This window comes from Sinocyclocheilus anshuiensis, unplaced genomic scaffold (assembly GCF_001515605.1).
Source record: "Sinocyclocheilus anshuiensis isolate Anshui unplaced genomic scaffold, SAMN03320099.WGS_v1.1 scaffold456, whole genome shotgun sequence".
Lineage (NCBI taxonomy): Eukaryota > Metazoa > Chordata > Actinopteri > Cypriniformes > Cyprinidae > Sinocyclocheilus > Sinocyclocheilus anshuiensis.
In genome coordinates this window covers 356,565-374,823 of record NW_015557074.1, presented here as the reverse complement: position 1 = coordinate 374,823, position 18,259 = coordinate 356,565, and the positions used below count along the sequence as shown (strand labels likewise).

The window sequence follows — 18,259 nt, the reverse complement described above, 5'->3', positions numbered from 1 at the left end:
ACATTTATAATGATACAAAAAAATTATATTTCAAATAAATGCTGTACTTTTAAAATTTGTATTCATCAAATGACCTTAAAAAAAAATTATGATTGTATATTAAGTATATGAAGTATATTAAGCAGCAACTGTTTTCAACATTGACAATACATTTTTTTTTTGAGCACCAAATCAGCATATTAAAATTATTTCTGCAGGATCTTGTGACACTGAAGACTGCAATGGCTGCTGAAAATTCAACTTTACCATCACAGGAATAAATTACTATTTAAAATATATTAAGATAGAAAACAGCTATGTTAAATTGTAATAATATTACACAATATTACAGTTTTACTGTATTTTTGATAAATGCAGACTTGCGGCATTGTTTCAAAAACTTTTGAACAGTAGTATAAGAGTTTTCTTGTGTTGTTTGGCAGTAAATCAACTATCCTAATCAAACTATATGGCTAAACATGTGGCTAAATACCAGAGAGTAGCGGATCTTGGCCATGTTTATGAGCTCTTGGTCTGCAGGGGAGCACATGTTGAGGCCGATGGGGAGCAGTTTCTTCAGGGCCGCTACAATCAGCGAGGTCTGAACGGAATAACGGTCCCCGCGGCGCTTCTTCTTGGCCCGCTCAACATCTGAGCCTCCACCCTATAAAAACTCTGTAGAGTTAGACTGACACAAGGATGCTCTTACCTAGAAAGACAGGTTTGTGCCACAAACAGGCTGTTTTGGGAAAAGAATATGGATTTGTTGTAGGAAAGACTGATTTTATTGACAAAAACAGTCTTTAGAGGGATGTTTTCTAAGTGAATAATGTGAATACAGAAACAATTCTCTGTAAACATCTCCCTTCTGTAAGTGTCTTGCTTTCTGAATAGTTGATGATTAGCTACAGCTTTTGCATTGTTAAATAATGTGTTAATGGTGGCTATTTTCTATGTTTTATAGATTAACAAGGAAATGGGGGAATTTACCAAACTAGCACTGAGGAAAAATAACACCATGCTTCAAGGACATGTTTTATCAGTCAGTCTATTAGGAAATATTAGAGCTAAACATACAGCAGTCTCATTGTTAGTGGTGTAAGGTTGCCAACCCTTTAGCACTGCACACTTAAAAACAACACTAGGCTTTGGGGCCGCTCCATCTCTCACACACTCTCTGAGTCTGTGCCTGTAAGACGTCATTAATGACTGTTGCCTTCTACAACAAGAGCTCCCTCTGGCCTTTCAGCATGAGATGAGATGCAAGACAAAAGCAAAATGAAGATGAGAAGAGACTAGACAAGACGAGACATGAGAGGAGACTAGACAAGATAAGAGGAGAAGAGAGACGAGACTAGGGCTGCATATTTGGGGGGGAAAAAAAATCAAATTGTGTTTTTTTTTTTTCTGACAAAAACTGTGGTATTTATTCATTATTTTATTTATTTAAAAATTTAATTTAATTTAATTTAATATAACTTTTTAAAGAGCTCCAGGTTTGCTGTGCCTGTTTGTAGGGCTGCAAAATAGAGTTCGGCGGCTATGACGTCAAGACCTAGAAGACTAATTTGTCCCTGGTTCCCTCTGTTTTTTTGTCTATGGGTTTTTGGGGTTTTAAAATTCATGAGTGAAATAAGGTCTGTGGTAAACATAATTGGCGATACGTTGATGTTTTGCTCTACAACGTCAATTACACACACACACCCATACTGTAAACGTATGATAACATAATAAAAAAACATGATTTTTGAAAATGAAAAAAAAACAGAGTTGTCTGTTTTTGCAGATAAACTCTTCATATGTTTAATAAGTAACTACAGAAGAACTGTACAATTTACACTGTACAACAAAATGCCAAACTACCGTCAATTTATGTTTACCACAGACCTTATTTTACTCATGAATTGAAAAGCCCCATTTTAAAAATCTCAAGAAACCTGTGGCAAATTAGTCTTAAAGGTTTTGACGTCAGAGCTGCAGCACTCCCTTTGTTAAAAAATCAGTGAATATATATCAATATAACTATATAAGTTATATATAAGTAAAATAATATTTACTAACATCTTTATAATTGATATATAACAAAATATATAGAAGAAATCTTATTGTAATACAATCAATTCACTGTAGAGATAAAAAATATATAATAATTTTATTTTACAGTACTGTAAAATTACAATACTAATATTTGTGTCTTATTTTCTTCATGTTCAGATGTTAAACAACTGAGCTTTTATTATATTATAAATGCTTCTCATTTAAATTCTGGTAACATTTTGGTATGTGTTGCATTTTTAAATGCATATTATAAAAGATGCAAACTTCAAGATTTTAGTATCTCACATGCAGAGATGGAGACACTAAAAACACTGGCTCATGAGCTGCTCGCGTGTAAATGAACACAGTGCTAAGCTTTACTCTGAAAAACAGTGCATATTGATTATTTTAGTAAATCACAGTCATTGCGATTTGATAAACACATTTGATAACCATGTTCAATTTTATTTCAATTAATCGTTTAGCCCTAGATAAAAGCAGATGAGACAAGCCAAGAGAGGAAAACAAGGAGAAGAGACATGAGAAAAGAAGAGACTAGACTAGATGAGATGAGAGCAGATAACAGTAGGGAGATGAGACCAAAAGAGATTAAATTAATGTATTCTGAGGCAGAGAGGGGCACCCATGGAGAGGAGATAACAGATGGTGCTACAGTAATGGCCGCCTCACAGCACAGAGGAGGAGGTGGTATCCTGCAAAGTGAATAGTATCATTGTGCTAGCTAACACCTAACAGAGACAAACTTTTTAGGGAAGTGAGCAAGTGAGTTGGGTTTGGGTAACATGTCAATTAATAACTTGTCAACAGAATGGACACAAAAGTCACATTAATCAAATGTAAGAAGCGGAGAGTACCATTTAATTGGATACAGTGAATTAAACAAGGGAGGGAAATATTAGATGAGAGATGTAATGAGAACTGTTCCCTTTATAGGAAAAGTCATGTTCCCTCCCTACATTACCAATGTGCTCATACATTTCCCTGAAATCTGTGAAGATTAAGTGATGGGTAATGGTTTGACAATGTATTTTTGATAATGAGTTTTTTTGCTCCTAGTGAGGGAGCATCACCACCAGAACTTGTGGGGAAAAAACAGTAACATCAAACATTAACATCAAACTGGACAACAGCACTAAAAGAAAGAAAAGGAACCAGACAACTCTGCAAGAACTTGCAGCAGTCAAAATCCATCAGAGGCACATCAATCAAAATCACTGTCAGGACGATGGAACTCAGATCCAGCGAGAGTTAAAGATCCAGCTGAAAAGGGGTGCCATGATCCTGAGACTAAAGTCTATGGCTTAGGGCTTTCATCAAACAAAGTACCAACAAACCTCACACACACTGGCAATGAATGAGGGTATGGACTTCTGGCTGTTGTGTATATGTGTGTTTGCCAGTGTGTGGGAGTTTGATGAAAAGCCCTGCTTGTGGGCCATGCGATCAGCACAGCTCTTTTTTATCGTGCAGAAACGCGTTCTGACCTCTCCGTCTCCGGCCTACACACCCCGAATCCACAGCGAGACAGGACACAGAGAGAGACAGCTCTATTAAAACTTAAACCCTCACAGACAGGAAAAACATCAATGGATCTATAATCCCACTGTTCTATAAACACCGTGTCTGTCCTGAACAGGACATGAGGTCAGCAGTCGTCTGAAGAAATGGAGTTTTAACAAATCTAACCATTTTCATTTCATTAAAAAAATTCTAGAAACCAATTATTAAATAACATTTTGACATGATGGAGAACGTACACAACTTTTACATGTAACGTTTAAACTCAAATGTCAATTTTGCACAGATGTGAGCAGCAGTAAGTGGACAAACTCACCATGCTCATCTTGCTTTTGCTGTCAGCAGTGAGGAAGGACATGTTGTTGATCTCATTCATCACCACAAAATTCTGCTCCTCGCGTTTGAAATTCTGTAAAGAATAATAAAATAGTTATTAGAAAAGTGGAAAGAAATGGGAGGAGTGACAAGAAGAGAGAAAAGGAGACAAGAGAAGTGAAAGTACAATAAACAAGAGGAGACAAGATGAAAAGAAACAAAATGAGATATGAAAAGAAGTTAAAGACGTGTTGGAGGAGACAAGGAGACAAAGAGGCGAGAAGAAACTAGACATGAGACAAGACAATGGGATTTTAATTATAGAAAGGGAATAACAGACTTACGTGAGATTTGGACCAGAAGATAAAAACTTCTCCAACCATCCTGAAGAGGTCCTCAGCATCAGGGTCAGGACAGGTCAACCACCTCGCCCTTTAAACGACAGAAAGAACCAAATCTCCAGAACGACAGTCTTAAGGGTCATTCACACTAAGGATGATAACTATAACAAATAACCATAAAGTTTTAATAAAGGTTATAATTCTATGAGAATAGGGAAGTCCACACCACAGCTACAGAGCAACAATATTGTTTTAATCACTTTAAGAATGATTTTTTTCCCAATAATGTTGTAAATAATGATCGTTTGGCTTCATAAGACCTCAGTATATTGTCAGAAGCCACAGATATTAATCTTGTTTTGCTTGTTTCTTTGTAAGCCGTTGACTTGCTTTTTATGAATCACCAAGGTACGGTGGCCCAGTAGTGCACAACACAACAAAGTCTCCACAACACAACGGAAACAAGCCACGACACAACAGAAACAAGGCGCAACACAGCAGAAGCAAGCGACAACACAATGAATGAACAAAACACAACGTAAACAAGCCGCAAAACAATGAAATTAGCACAACACAATGGAAACAAGCCGCAAAACAATGAAATTAGCACAACACAATGGAAACAAGCCACAACACAACGGAAACAAGCCACAACACAATGAATTAGCTAAACACAACGTAAACAAGCCGCAACACAATGAAATTAGCAAAACACAATGTAAACAAGCCGCAACACAATGAAATTAGCAAAACACAACGTAAACAAGCCGCAAAACAATGAAATTAGCACAACACAATGGAAACAAGCCGCAAAACAATAAAATTAGCACAACACAATGGAAACAAGCCACAACACAACGGAAACAAGGCGCAACACAGCAGAAACAAGCCACAACACAATGAATTAGCTAAACACAACGTAAACAAGCCGCAACACAATGAAATTCACACAACACAATGAAAACAAGCCCCCACACAATGGAAACAATTTGCAACACGGCGCAAACAAACCACAACACAACAAAACTCCCCACATAAAAAATATTATAGTAATTTATAGTAAATACTATAGTATTTTTTAACCATACTATAGTAAAGTGTATTATTCTGTATATATTATAGTATTTACAACTATAACTTTGTTAATGAATGCTACAGCATACTGTAGTATTAACTATAGTGAACTGATAAACTGTAATAAATACTGTAGTATACTTTAGTTTTTACTACAGTAAACTGTAGTGTATTGTAGTATAATATACCCTATAGTTGTAGAAAGTACAATACTTAGTACAGTATTGGGTAAAGTCATTTGTTTATATTACTATATATGTTATATTACCACAGCAACTATAGAATTACCACAACAAATTAATTCAAGTACTTTACTATAGTATGGTTCAAAAACACTATAGTATTTACTATAAATTACTATAGTATTTTTTCATGTTGTTCACACAACACAATGGAAACAAGCCAGAACACAGCGAAATTAGCATAACACAACAAAATTAGTCTTATGCGGTGTGTTGTGGCGATTTTGTTGTGTTGTGGAGATTTCAGTACGTTGTGCACTACTGGGCCATCATACCAAGGATCTTGGGTTCAGCTAAATCTTCTGTTCTACTAAAGAAAAATAAATCACCTACATCTTGGATTTTCCTTGGATTGCCTTCCTTGTGAGTAAATCAACAGAACATTTTTATTTTGTGTGAACTATCTCTTTATGTATTTCAAGCAGCAGACTACATAACTGTAGCATGCGCTTATAATAAACAACGTTATCGTCTGTTGGTTTGGATGCTAATACAGTTATTGTTCTTGGTGTGAAAGGCCTTTACTCTGCAAAGACTTCAAAGTGTCAAAATGTAAATTTCTTGGTGTTCTTGTAACAAAAATAAAGCCTAAAACGGTACCTGGACACCATTGGTGTGGACGCTAATATAGTTATTGTTATTGGTATGAATGGGCTTTACTACTGCAAAGGTTTTAAAGTATTTGAAGTTACTTCGGTTGGTAATCTCGTAACAAAAATAATACTTGAAATAGTACTTGGACCATAAAATCTTCCTGCGGATGAGAGATACCTGTTGTTGTCTACGTATCGGATGAGTAGCGGGTAAAGAGCATACAGATCCCTGCAGAGCACAGCAAACTCATCACGAATGGTTCCCTGCTCACTGTCCACCTCTGCCTTCCCCTCCATACGCAGCTGATCCTCCTCGGCCACCACCTTTCCACAACGTTTCTTCAGCTTCTCCATGGTGGGGATGAAGTGGGACTTGAGCATCTCAGGCTTTGCCCTGCTCACAATGGGCTGAGCAAACACTGCGGAGGAATATCAAGAGGAACTCCATAAGTAAATTCCTGGTATTGACTGCCATTTTTTGAAGACTCCATGTTTAGTTTCCACTCACCTGCCAATCTCTTCATCCAGGAAGCTTCATCAATGCCCAGATTATTGACGACAATCTTCATGATGCTACCCAGGAGCTGATTGAGTTGTTCCGAGGTGACATCCGTGCACAGAAGGTCTTCCTGCTCTGGGAAGTTCTCTGGTCCTCTCTCCCACCAGCGGGGCAGATAGTTGCACAGCATGGGCAGGGTGATCTCAATCACGTGGGGCATCTCTGTGTAACGGGCCCCAGACTCTGCCAGATCCCCGATCTCTTTCATCAACAGGTCCAGCTCAGGGATGTCCAGACACAGTTCCTGCACTTGACTGGGCAGACCCAGGACTAAAAAATGGATGATAAGGCAGTTAAGGAAGCGCGAGTTGATCATAACACCTACTGTATAGATGGAATACATTCAGAGTGAGCTACTGACTTGTTCTCTCTCGTGGGGTTTTGGTAGTGTACACCGAGTATGTGTTGAACTCGTTGAGGAGAGGCTCCAGAAATGCAACAGGCATGGCAGCAGCCAGATGAGCCAGACATTCTCCTAGAGCTGGTCTTTGGCTGTGATATCGCAACAAAAACGTTCATTAACATAACACATTCGGTAAAAATGGCTCATATAGATAAAAACATGTATATGCAAAGCTGCTTCTTACTTCTCAGCATGAGGGGTCTTTACAGTGCCCAGGGAATAGATACTGCACATGATACGGTAACAGGATATCTGCAAGTCATCCACTGAGTGATAAAGGGAGAGATACACAATATGAGGGACAGTGAGTGATCTACCAGATATAACAATTACAATATCACAATTATTTGCAGATTTTTTCTAATTGTGTTATGTTTTAACTTTCGATTCATAATGTTACCTTATACCAAAATACCTTAAGTATTTTGTTGCCGAGTTTCTGGAAATTAAATTAAATTAATAAATCATTAATTCAATAATTAGGTAATACTACTTATTCATGCCATTTACACTACTGTTATTTTACTTTATTTGAATAAAATAATAAAACATTTAATATATTTCATTTATAATATTAAATTTATTTATAATATTAAATATAACTATATATATCAATATATTACATTTAATTACGCTAAAGAAAATTAAATTCGATACCTACTTATTTACACGATTTATACTTATTTTAACTGAATTAAATTGTATTAAATTAAATTACATTCAATATTATTATACTAGTAATTTACAGCATTCATCATTTAAAATTCTATTAATTAATCATTAATCATTAATCTATTATAATTCTATTCATTAAAAAAACTTGCTCCTTTTAGACTTGTACTCTAGCTTTTTCTTTTCATTCTTTTTGTATTCTTTTTATTTATTATATAATTTAAAAAAAAAAACCTTGCTACGTGTACTGCGTTAAGCTAACTGAGACTTGTTATAGCACTTGCATATCATTTCTCTTTTGTTGATTTTGATTGCTTCCATTGTCCTCATTTGTAAGTCGCTTTGGATAAAAGCGTCTGCTAAATGACTAAATGTAAAATTAAATTAAATTAGATAATATTACTGATTTACACCATTTATTATTGTACTTTATTCAAATTAAATTGCATTTAAATTACTTATGCCATTTTCACTTTTGCTATTTTACTGTTTTTTTTTTTTACGTCAGTGAAGCACACTAAACTGAAACTGAATTGGTAGAAAGACTAAAATAAGCACAGCCTTTTCAATTTAATTCCTCCCACATGTTAATTATTACTGTAATTAATTCATGTAAGTATAAACTAAGTAAATGTATTCTGCTATTTAAGCTGAATTTAGTAAAGTTAAAAGACTCTGTTGAAACCTATGAAAATAACTCACACATGACATCATCTCCAAACTGGTGCTGGGCGATGTGGTCGAACAGAGAGGTGAGCACTGGCAGAAGAGCAGTGGTGGTGTAGCTAATGTTCTGAGATACACCTTTCACCTGTTAGAGACAGAGAGAGGCAGGGAAAGAGGCTCAATTTAACAACTTTGACAAAGAGCAAAGGGACATCTCGGAGAACAGGGCTATATTTACATCTGACCTGGTTTTTGGTAGACACTTTCCCCAGTTTAAGGTTCTCAACCATCTTCTCAATATCATCGGCAGCACTCTCAAAGAAAGAGCGCAGACCAGCCTTCACAATCTCAGGCCCAGATTTCATCACAGTTCTGGAAGAGAAAACAAAATAAAAGACAAAAGACACAAATAAAAGAATAGTAAGCATGAAATTTACTTCATAAACATAAATTAAAGGGTTAGTTCACCCAAAAATGAAAATTAGTCCATTAATTACTCACCCTCAAGGCATCCTAGGTGTATATGACTCTTCTTTCAGACGAATCCAGTCGGAGTTATATTAAAAATAGTATTTGATCATCCAAGCTGTTTAATGGCAGTCAGCGGGTGTTGCAGTTCATCAGTTCAAAAGAAGAGAAATAAAGTGCATCCATACATAATAAAAAAGTGCCTCACATGGCTGCGCGGGGTGAACAAAGGCCTCCTGTAGCGAATCGATGCGTTTTTGTTATAATGTAATAATCAATTTAATCTAGCTTGCGCTCACTGTTGTACACGGAATGACGTAGGGCGTCGGCATTGTGAATGCACCGCTCAGAAGTGACGAACGCGGAAGCGCAGGGGAGAGATCAAAACAAAACAACGGTCACGAATTAGAAGTACAAAACGAGGATTTGTAAAGAAGAATGTCGGAGGATTTCGATATAAGCTAAAAGGAGACTGGTTTTCCTTTGCTAAAGTAAGGAAACTTTGCTTCCTTTGCTCCTGTAAACAAACGTTGGTTTTCACGAGACTCACCGGCGCATGCGCAACTCCGACATCTTACGTCATCCGCCCGGAGCTGCTTCCGTCTACAACTGTTGGTGCTAGCTAGATTAAAGTGATTATTATGTTTTGAATATGGATATTTTGCTTACTAAACCGCATCAATTCGCTACAGGAGGCCTTTGTTCACCCCCCGGAGCCGTGTGAGGCACTTTTTATTATGGATGGATGCGCTTTATTTCACTTCTTTTGGACTGATGAACCGCAACACCCCCTGAATGCCATTAAACAGCTTGAAAGATCAAAGACCATTTTTAATATTACTCCGATTGGATTCATCTGAAAGAAAGAAGTCATATATGCTTGAGGGTGAGTAAATAATGGACTAATTTTCTTTTTTGGGTGAACTATCCCTTTAAGGATGTAAACATCAGTAAAACACAGGGAATCATGTGGTCAATAAACATACCTGGCATCCAGTGAGCGGGAAAGAATATGGAGACAGTTGACCACTGCTGAGGCATCAGTGCCTGCATACACAAACATTCTGAGCATGACACAGGCCTTTTATGTTCACCCACAACATGTGGACTGAGGATACTATGCTACAATATATGACACGGCTATAGCATGAAGTGATAGAATTAAGCCAGAGCAGATATTCTTCAGAAGTACAGTACTCCTATGATAATGATTCTTACTATAGGAATACTGAGCCAACACTGCAAATAACGCACCAACGAAAGCAAAGCACAGCAAATAATTAGACAACCACCCAGAGAAAGAGAAAGAAAGAAAGAAAGAAAGAAAAAAAGAAAGAAAGAAAGAAAGAAATTAAATACCACATATTTATGCTTGTTTCATTTTTTTTTTACTTAAATGAAATTAAATAATTCTACTTATTTATGCCATTTTCATTGTTATTTTAATTAAATTAAATAATAATACTTATTCACACCATTTTCACTATTTTTAATAAAATAAGATACTTAACAATTGCAATACTGTTATTTTACTTAAATTAAATTGATGAAATTAAATAATACTACTTATTTATGACATTTTAATAGTTATTTTGCTTTAATTAAAGAAAAATACATTTCAAATAAGAAAGAAAGAAAGAAAGAAAGAAACAAAGAAAGAAATCCCAAAGAGAACACAGAGCAAATAAGTGTAACTATTAGGAACGAATGTACTGATGATGTAAAATATCAATGAAAAAGGGGATGATGCAGTGAAAAAATGAAATGTGCAATCAGGTCATCATGCAGGATTCTTACCAAAGAGGGAAACCCTGTGTCTCACCAGACCGGCCAACTTACAGAAGATACTGAGATAGAAAATACATAGATAGAAAAAGAAGAAAAATAGAGGGATGGAGGGTTGGGAAAGAGGAAATGGCATAAAAGGGAATAAAAGGGTGAGGTTAAGATGATGGAAAAGTAAGAGCAAAACAATGTGATCCGTAAAAGATAAATGTAAAAAAAAGGATGAGGGAACCCGTGGGAAAATACTCCGGAAAGGGGCAGAGAGAAAACCACAGGCAAGAAGAAGTGTGAGGAGCAGAGAGGATGTGACAGGTCGCAACATCAAAACTAACATCATTTAAAAATGTTCTGTAAACATTCACGTAATCAAATGAAATCTTCAAGGTACATCAAATCTGACTTGGTTACCACAGAAAATGGAGCTCTGTAGCATTAGTTACCTAGCAATCATCTCCTTCTCTTTGTTAGAGGCATGCCCACCACTGCCCAGGACTTTAGCAGGTGTGGACAGGAAATACAGGCAGTGATTCTTAAAGTACTGGTTTACCAGTGGAAGTAGAATCTACATGAAGAGAATATAAAGAGGAAGAGCAAAGTTTAAGAGGCTGTGATCCGTAGGATGGAAAGTCTGTATCTCTTCCATCTAATTCCCTCTGAGCTGTTTTATTCAGCATGCACTCATATTCCGAACAAAGGTGTCTCACCTTGGCAAAGAATTTAATCTCCTGTTCGTGAGGGGATTTCTCGACTCTTCCACTGCTCACAACAGCCTCTGGAGTAACAAATACACAAGTAACATTAAAAAATACAACTTCAAGTGCAAACCTACATCTACAGTTCTTTGGATCTAAGAAATGTATCTATGGATCTATGAATGTATACCAAGATGTGCAATAAACTCCTGGGCAATCTCCATCCACTTCAACAGCTTCTGCAGGAACCCATAAGCGAAACGCTTCTCAATAGAGGAAATCTCCTGTTCCATGTCCTTCAAACCTCTGGAGAAGAAAAACAAAATAAGGACAAAGCACATTAAGATCACCTCATTACAAGCCAATTCAACATGCTTTAAAAAAATAATGTATGATTTCTATGTCATTATTTCAGTATATATATATATATATATATATATATATATAATGTATTAATGAAAATGTATATGTAAATGTATGATATTTATAATATATATGATATGATATGTAAAAATGTATTTATTATATATGTGTGCAGTATATATAGACATTAGTAATCGTTTATTTTGACGTTTATGTATTCTGAAGTCTGTGTAAATCCCTGGTATGTACTGTTACTCAATTAGCTATTCCTTCCAATGTGAAAAATGGTGTTTAGACCAGTTTGTACAGCAAATTATGAAGGTAGGAGAAGGAGAAGCAGTTTTTCTGATAATTTGTGTATTATGTGATTTTAAAACATGCAAGAACCTAGAACAGGGGTCTTCAATGTATGGCCCGTGAGCCAACATTGGCATGGAGAGGGATAATCACTGACACGTGACGTGAGCAATAGCAAAAGAGGTGTGCGTGTGTGTGTTATAGTTCAATATAATCCCTCGAAGCTGAATACAGATGTATATTTTGCTGTAATCCTTCTTTATACTCACACTGCCTGGTTTATTAAGTTAGGAGCTATAAATACTATTAAAGTGTTTGAATTAACCTGCACTAGTCAGCCGTTGTGCTTAGTTTCGGCAAATGTTTCACATGACATTTTACATTTTATTATGTATTTGTTGCTCTTATCTTTCAGCAACCCCCCCACCCCACTCACCCACCCACACACAAAAACACTATAAATGTTGGAGATTTTCAAGTCAGTATACAGAGTTCTTTATATTCAACACACAAATCGCAATGATGGTGATGTGCGAACTACAACATTTATACACACATACCATAAACTTTTAAAAATGGTTATGTATTACATGTATAAATCCTACATGTATACAATTATGGCACAAAAGGTTGCTGACCCCTGACCTAAGAAGAAGAATTGGAGCCATGTTGGGAAGTACAGTCTACAAAATTTGTGTGTAAAATAAGTCTTTCTTGTTCACAGGCTCTCAGCATTCCTCAACTACTGCCAACTACCTCAACTACTGCCAAATAACAGCAACAAGAATTGGTAATTTTAGACTCTAGTCACTATAACATTCTTGTTGTACGGCATCAGTTGTGTACCTGGTGACAGCGTATCCATTTAACTGAAGGAATTTGAGCAGGTCTTGGGCTTTCTCTCTGTCTCTTGTCTTCTCTTTGGCCGTCAATGTATCATATGGTACCAACAAAGGATGGGTGCCACCACCTATTAACACAAAAAACACAAAAAACTAGGAGACAGCCCATGGGTTAATTTCATGAACAATACATCTGAACATTATTTTGTGCAGTAAACATGATACGCTGAATAAAATAAACAATTATACCCTTGGCTTGCAGCTCTATCTTTTTCTTGCGGCCCCAAGTGTTATGATAATTCTCAGCAAGCTGCTCTGCCATGGACTGAACAAAGGGAAACATGAGAAGTGAATCAATCACAAGGGTTTCTGAATACCAAAGTTATAGTCTTATACTGAATGAATATTAATACTATACCTGTAGCTCTCTGGACAAGGCCATGCCTGTCAGTTCCACTGGCTGGGGAGAGTATCCCTGGCTGGGATCATAGGTGGCCTGCAGGAGATGAATATATAGGTACGGATAATGGGTTCATAAAACATGCAATTTCCATCTTCTTTGTTTCATCTCTCTGTTACCTGAGCAGTCTGGGAGATCTTCCTGGTGGCCTTCACTTCAGTTTTCTCAGTTTCTCCATCTCTGGCTTTCTCCAGAGTCCATTCCCATGCCAGCATGGCCTTGATGGACTCTTTAATGGGCCAGCGATAGATCTCTTTATCCTAGAGAGAGAATTCATAAGAGAAGTTGACCTTGTTTCTGGAAAACCAACTGTAACGTCCAACTGACAAAGAAGATTCAAAGAACATCCATTCAGACCTTCTCTGAGAAAGTCTTGTACGGCCGCAGCATGGGGTGAGTTTTGCTGTTCTCATCTAGAACCTCACCATATGTCCAGTTGTTTTGGATCTGGAAGATGGAAGCCAAAGGTTGCAAAGGTTGTTCCCAGTCCCACAATGCTTTTGGCTTTCACAAATGAGCATGAATGCTGATACTAACCTTCTCAAAGGCCCATTTATCATGCGTGTGCTCAGCATATTTGTTAATGAAGGCATCGAGTCTCTCAGGAATGATGGTGCTGCAAAAAGGAAACATAATCGTTCAGTTGCTGTTGTTCATTCGAATACAAATCTCTTTCTTTTCTTTTTTTTGACTCCCTCAAAACAATTCTTTCTGTTAATGTCAATGAGTTTAAATGTGATCAGCTATGGATGGATTTTTTTTTACCCCATTCAATGTGACTATACAACTATATAACATAAACCCATTGTTTCACAGACAAGGCTTAAGCCTAGTTCTAGACTAAAATGTGAGTCTGAGCGGTTTCAACTGAAAGAAACTTGCACCAACTGATCTTAAAACATATCAGTGCCTTTGTTTTGTCTCAAGATGCACACCAGTAATGTTTTTTCTAAGGCACATTTATAACAAATTACTTAAATGTCCTAATTGAACTATGGCCTAATCCTGGCTTAGTCTAAGCCCTGTCTGTGAAACCAGGCCATAAACATTTTAATATTATAATACACAAATAATATTTTTAAAAGTACTTAATAATAATTACTGTTGTTGGTTACCAGTTTTCATTGTTAACTATTTAACTACAGCTTTTGCCTCAATAAACCCCTAATTTGCAGCTCATTAATAGTTAGTAAGGTAGTTGTTAAATTTTGGTATGGGGTAGGATTATTAAAATTGTTATGCAGAATAAGCCAGAATAAACAGCCAATATGCTAGTGATACGCATGCTAATAAGCAACTGGTTAATAGTGAGAATTGGTCCCTAAACTAAAATGTTACCATAAATCTGTATAAATACATTAAATCAGATACCTGAAATATACACAATGCTCATATATAAATGCAAAGATGCAAAATTAATACTGTAACTGAACTAGCTGATCATTTTCTCACTTTGTTGTCTCCACTGGTTTGGGGTCAAAGTTTCCCTCAGCGTCGACAGATGCTTTCTTCTCAGTCATAGATGAATAGCTAGCATCCACATAGTCTGGAGGGATGGCACCCGCAATGGCACAGATGCAGAGCATGGCGATCTTAAACAGCTCTGCATCAAATTTCTACAGAGATGAGATGGCATGTAAGTGTACACAGGCATTTCAGTTCGAACTTGTCAGTTGAGACTATCCATGTTTGTCAAACCTTGTGTGCGAGGGACTCAAAGATGCCCCAGAAGAGTTTGCGAGAGAGATGCAGCTCTTCCTCTGATGTGACTCCAAAGTTCGCCCATCCATTTGGCAGGCAATAATACTTCCAGCAGCGCTCATAGTGATTGGTCAACAACTAAATGAAGTTAAAGCACAAAATATGAGCACAAGAAACAAAAACAAAAATCAATGCAACTAATTAAACGAACTATACTTGCATACCTTGAGGGGCATCTTGGCATACTCGTTTAAGATTGGCACATCAAACACCAGCCTTCTCAACAAATGCTGCAACATAGATGGCCGCAAATACCTAAAACACACAAACATTACTTTATTAGCTATAAAATTTTAAGTTGGCATTTCTACATTTGAGTGCAGATGTTGCAGATTGAACTGACTTGACAAGAGACATAAGGCAGTCCTCGATGACGTCCCTCTGGGCCTTGGTAAGGGCACGGCCACGGGACAGTCTGTAGATGGTGTGCAGCATTGAGTCGATCATGATGGCACGGTGGTCTGTTCCAGCGAACAGTGGGGCACACTTTGTGAGCAGAGGAAGCACAGCTGAGCACAGGTAACGGTTTAGAGCCAGAGCCATCTCTGTGGTGCTGAATGCCGCCTGATGGAACATCACAATTAAGATCAGTGTTTATATTATGTTATATATATTATATTATATTATATTATATTATATTACATTATATTATATATAGCTCACCGTATCTAGGGAGGCTGAGGCTCTCATATCGGGCAGGAAGCCCACCTCTAGCACATGCAACAGGAAGTCCTGGTTATCAATGCCATACACTCTGTCCAAGAAAAGCACCATGGAGGCTTTGTGGTCTGGCACGAAACTCGCTGACATTTTTGGCTCAACAATCTGATCATCTATGAAAAGTAGCACAGGAAAAAATGAGAAGAGTTGAGTACACAGAAGTTGCATGGAAGCCTGTTTATATCTCAAAGTAAAAAGTAAAACAGACAGAAAAACAAAGATTAAAATAAGAAATGGTCACATGGTGACCATTTTGTGTACCTTTGCCAAAGGTGGGGATCTGAACTGGAAGGCTAATGACTCCCACCAGGTCTTCAATGGGTACGAGAGACCTCAAGATAGCTCTGATTCTCAAAGCTTCACCTTTACCTGCTTGGATCAACTGTGGGTAAAGAACAGGATTACAATTGAAGTCCATATGAAATCTGTAAAAAAATATGACCTTCATTTTATACACTACCATTCATAGAAATAAACATCATAGAATATAAATAAACATTTTAAATTCTAATATTATTTCACAATATTACTATTTTACTATATTTCGATAAAATAAATGCAGCCTTGGGGAGCATAAGAGGCTTCTTTCAAACATTACGTTTGTCAGACTCCACAGGTAAATTATTCAAGTTGTTTTACTTACATGCATCTCAGGAGCACAGCGACCCAGCAAGTCAATAAGAGCAGAGTAAAATGACATGACAGCATTTCCAAGATGTACTCTGTTCTCTTCATGTTGCTCCTCCCCTCCAAACCTGTGAACCAATCACAAGGGACAAAAAATGGAGCATATAGATAAAACTATATCAATGATAAATTGTTTAAATGAAAAGGAAAATTCAAGCATTCATTACATGAAACGTCTGTCCTTTTTAGGAGTTGGCCCATCTCTGGCAGGGTCCTCAGAGATCTTAATGGCCTCTTCGATGGCAGCTAACAGACCTGCACCACCCTCTCCTCTCAGAGCGGGGCCGAAGCACTCAGGCCGACGAATCAACAGACGAACAACCACGTTGGCGTTCTCCTCTACGCTCTCACCTGCAGGGGGAGACACAAACACAAAGTTTAATAATGAACGCCTTCAAACAGAGGAGTTAGAAACAGAATTGATTTAATATGCTCACCATTTACAAACACAGCAAAACGTAGGAAGTCCAGATATCTCTCTCCTCCACCTGGATTCCATCCGATGTCAGGGTAGCCTTTAGACAGAAGCATGGGGCACATTCGAAGGCCGCATCCAGCCAGATACGTCACCACCTGAGTAGCACAGTAAACATGATATTTTTTTTTAATCGCACTGTCCCATAAAATAATTAGCTACAAAATACAGTTTGTTCAGAGCATTACCATCTCAAGGTCTTGCTCTTGCAGCGCCAGTGCCAGCTCATTGTTGTCAATGCAAGATGCAGCAGCAACATCCAAAGGAGTAGATCCACGCATTCCTAAAAAGCAACACATAAATTAAAATATATATATATATTTAAAAGAAAAGAAAAGAGTAATAGTATGGTCCTAAATTGTATTATTTTTTATATTATTTTGATTTTTTTAAGGACCTAGATGCATTACGTAATTCTTTACCAAACTCTGTAACACTTTACAATAAGGTCTCATTTGTAAAACATTAGCTAACAAACTAACAATGAGCAATATATTTTACAACATTTATTCATCTTTGTCAATGTTAGTTAATAAAAATGCATTTGTTCATTGTTTACTCATGTTAATTGAATTATCCAATGTCAACAGATACTTTGATTCTAAAAATGTATTCGTAAATGCTAACAATGATAAATTCTTCTACAACATTAGTCTTATTTAATGTTAACTAACGTTAATAAATGGATTCTTATTGTAAAGTGTTACCAAGAACGATAACTACAATGATAACCATGTCAGCATCCACATCAACACACAATGAAGTTCTATTTATTATAAGTGCACACTGCAGTTATGTCATCTACCGATTTAAATGTGCAAGCTTTTTGAACTCTGGTGGATTTCAATTGGCTGTCAATGTTTTTATCATTCATCAGCTGGAAAAAATCATTCTGAAAGTGATTTCAATGAAATCTTTCCTCAGTGTTGTTATATTGTTATAGCTGTGCTGTGGACTTCCCTATTCTCATAGAATTAGAGTTATTGTTATAGTTATCATTGGTGTGAACAGGCCTAACAATAATACAAATGTGTCAGCTAAGTTTTACAAAGCCACCAACCGAGTCCAATGCCACTGTTCTGCAGCAGGTATGAGAGGTGGTCAAACATGGAACGCTGGTTCTGACGGCTGATCCTGCAGAAGTAGCACAGGAAGCGACAGCAACTGGTAACCATTTGCGGGAATCGTATTTCCTATAGACAGAAAAAAGTTTGTGTCCCTTTACATCAGTTTCAATGACAGAGTTGGATCCTTGTCCAAGAAAAACAGTATTAAACATTCAGTATATA

At 36.9% G+C, this 18,259-nt stretch overlaps 1 protein-coding gene across 5 annotated transcripts in view; it reads right to left on the bottom strand.

The window, feature by feature from the left end:
- Positions 1–18,259, bottom strand: part of LOC107676751 (ryanodine receptor 1-like) — a 108,012-nt gene that overhangs the window by 33,199 nt on the left and 56,554 nt on the right. For 4 of the 5 annotated variants that reach the window (XM_016471416.1, XM_016471417.1, XM_016471418.1 and 1 more), the window contains 32 exons: positions 18,031–18,163; positions 17,159–17,253; positions 16,933–17,068; positions 16,663–16,846; positions 16,452–16,563; positions 16,070–16,190; positions 15,752–15,921; positions 15,432–15,652; positions 15,253–15,343; positions 15,026–15,166; positions 14,780–14,943; positions 13,865–13,943; positions 13,685–13,774; positions 13,447–13,587; positions 13,286–13,363; positions 13,117–13,192; positions 12,872–12,995; positions 11,556–11,671; positions 11,378–11,445; positions 11,114–11,235; positions 10,686–10,735; positions 9,875–9,935; positions 8,666–8,792; positions 8,457–8,565; positions 7,267–7,348; positions 7,041–7,171; positions 6,629–6,949; positions 6,299–6,539; positions 4,215–4,302; positions 3,872–3,964; positions 3,522–3,536; positions 473–643 (listed from right to left, as the gene is read on the bottom strand). In XM_016471416.1, coding sequence (XP_016326902.1) covers positions 473–643; positions 3,522–3,536; positions 3,872–3,964; positions 4,215–4,302; positions 6,299–6,539; positions 6,629–6,949; positions 7,041–7,171; positions 7,267–7,348; positions 8,457–8,565; positions 8,666–8,792; positions 9,875–9,935; positions 10,686–10,735; positions 11,114–11,235; positions 11,378–11,445; positions 11,556–11,671; positions 12,872–12,995; positions 13,117–13,192; positions 13,286–13,363; positions 13,447–13,587; positions 13,685–13,774; positions 13,865–13,943; positions 14,780–14,943; positions 15,026–15,166; positions 15,253–15,343; positions 15,432–15,652; positions 15,752–15,921; positions 16,070–16,190; positions 16,452–16,563; positions 16,663–16,846; positions 16,933–17,068; positions 17,159–17,253; positions 18,031–18,163 — 3,951 coding nt within the window. The remainder of the gene's footprint in view (positions 1–472; positions 644–3,521; positions 3,537–3,871; positions 3,965–4,214; positions 4,303–6,298; positions 6,540–6,628; positions 6,950–7,040; positions 7,172–7,266; positions 7,349–8,456; positions 8,566–8,665; positions 8,793–9,874; positions 9,936–10,685; positions 10,736–11,113; positions 11,236–11,377; positions 11,446–11,555; positions 11,672–12,871; positions 12,996–13,116; positions 13,193–13,285; positions 13,364–13,446; positions 13,588–13,684; positions 13,775–13,864; positions 13,944–14,779; positions 14,944–15,025; positions 15,167–15,252; positions 15,344–15,431; positions 15,653–15,751; positions 15,922–16,069; positions 16,191–16,451; positions 16,564–16,662; positions 16,847–16,932; positions 17,069–17,158; positions 17,254–18,030; positions 18,164–18,259) is intronic. The other variant, XM_016471421.1, reaches the window with a different exon arrangement.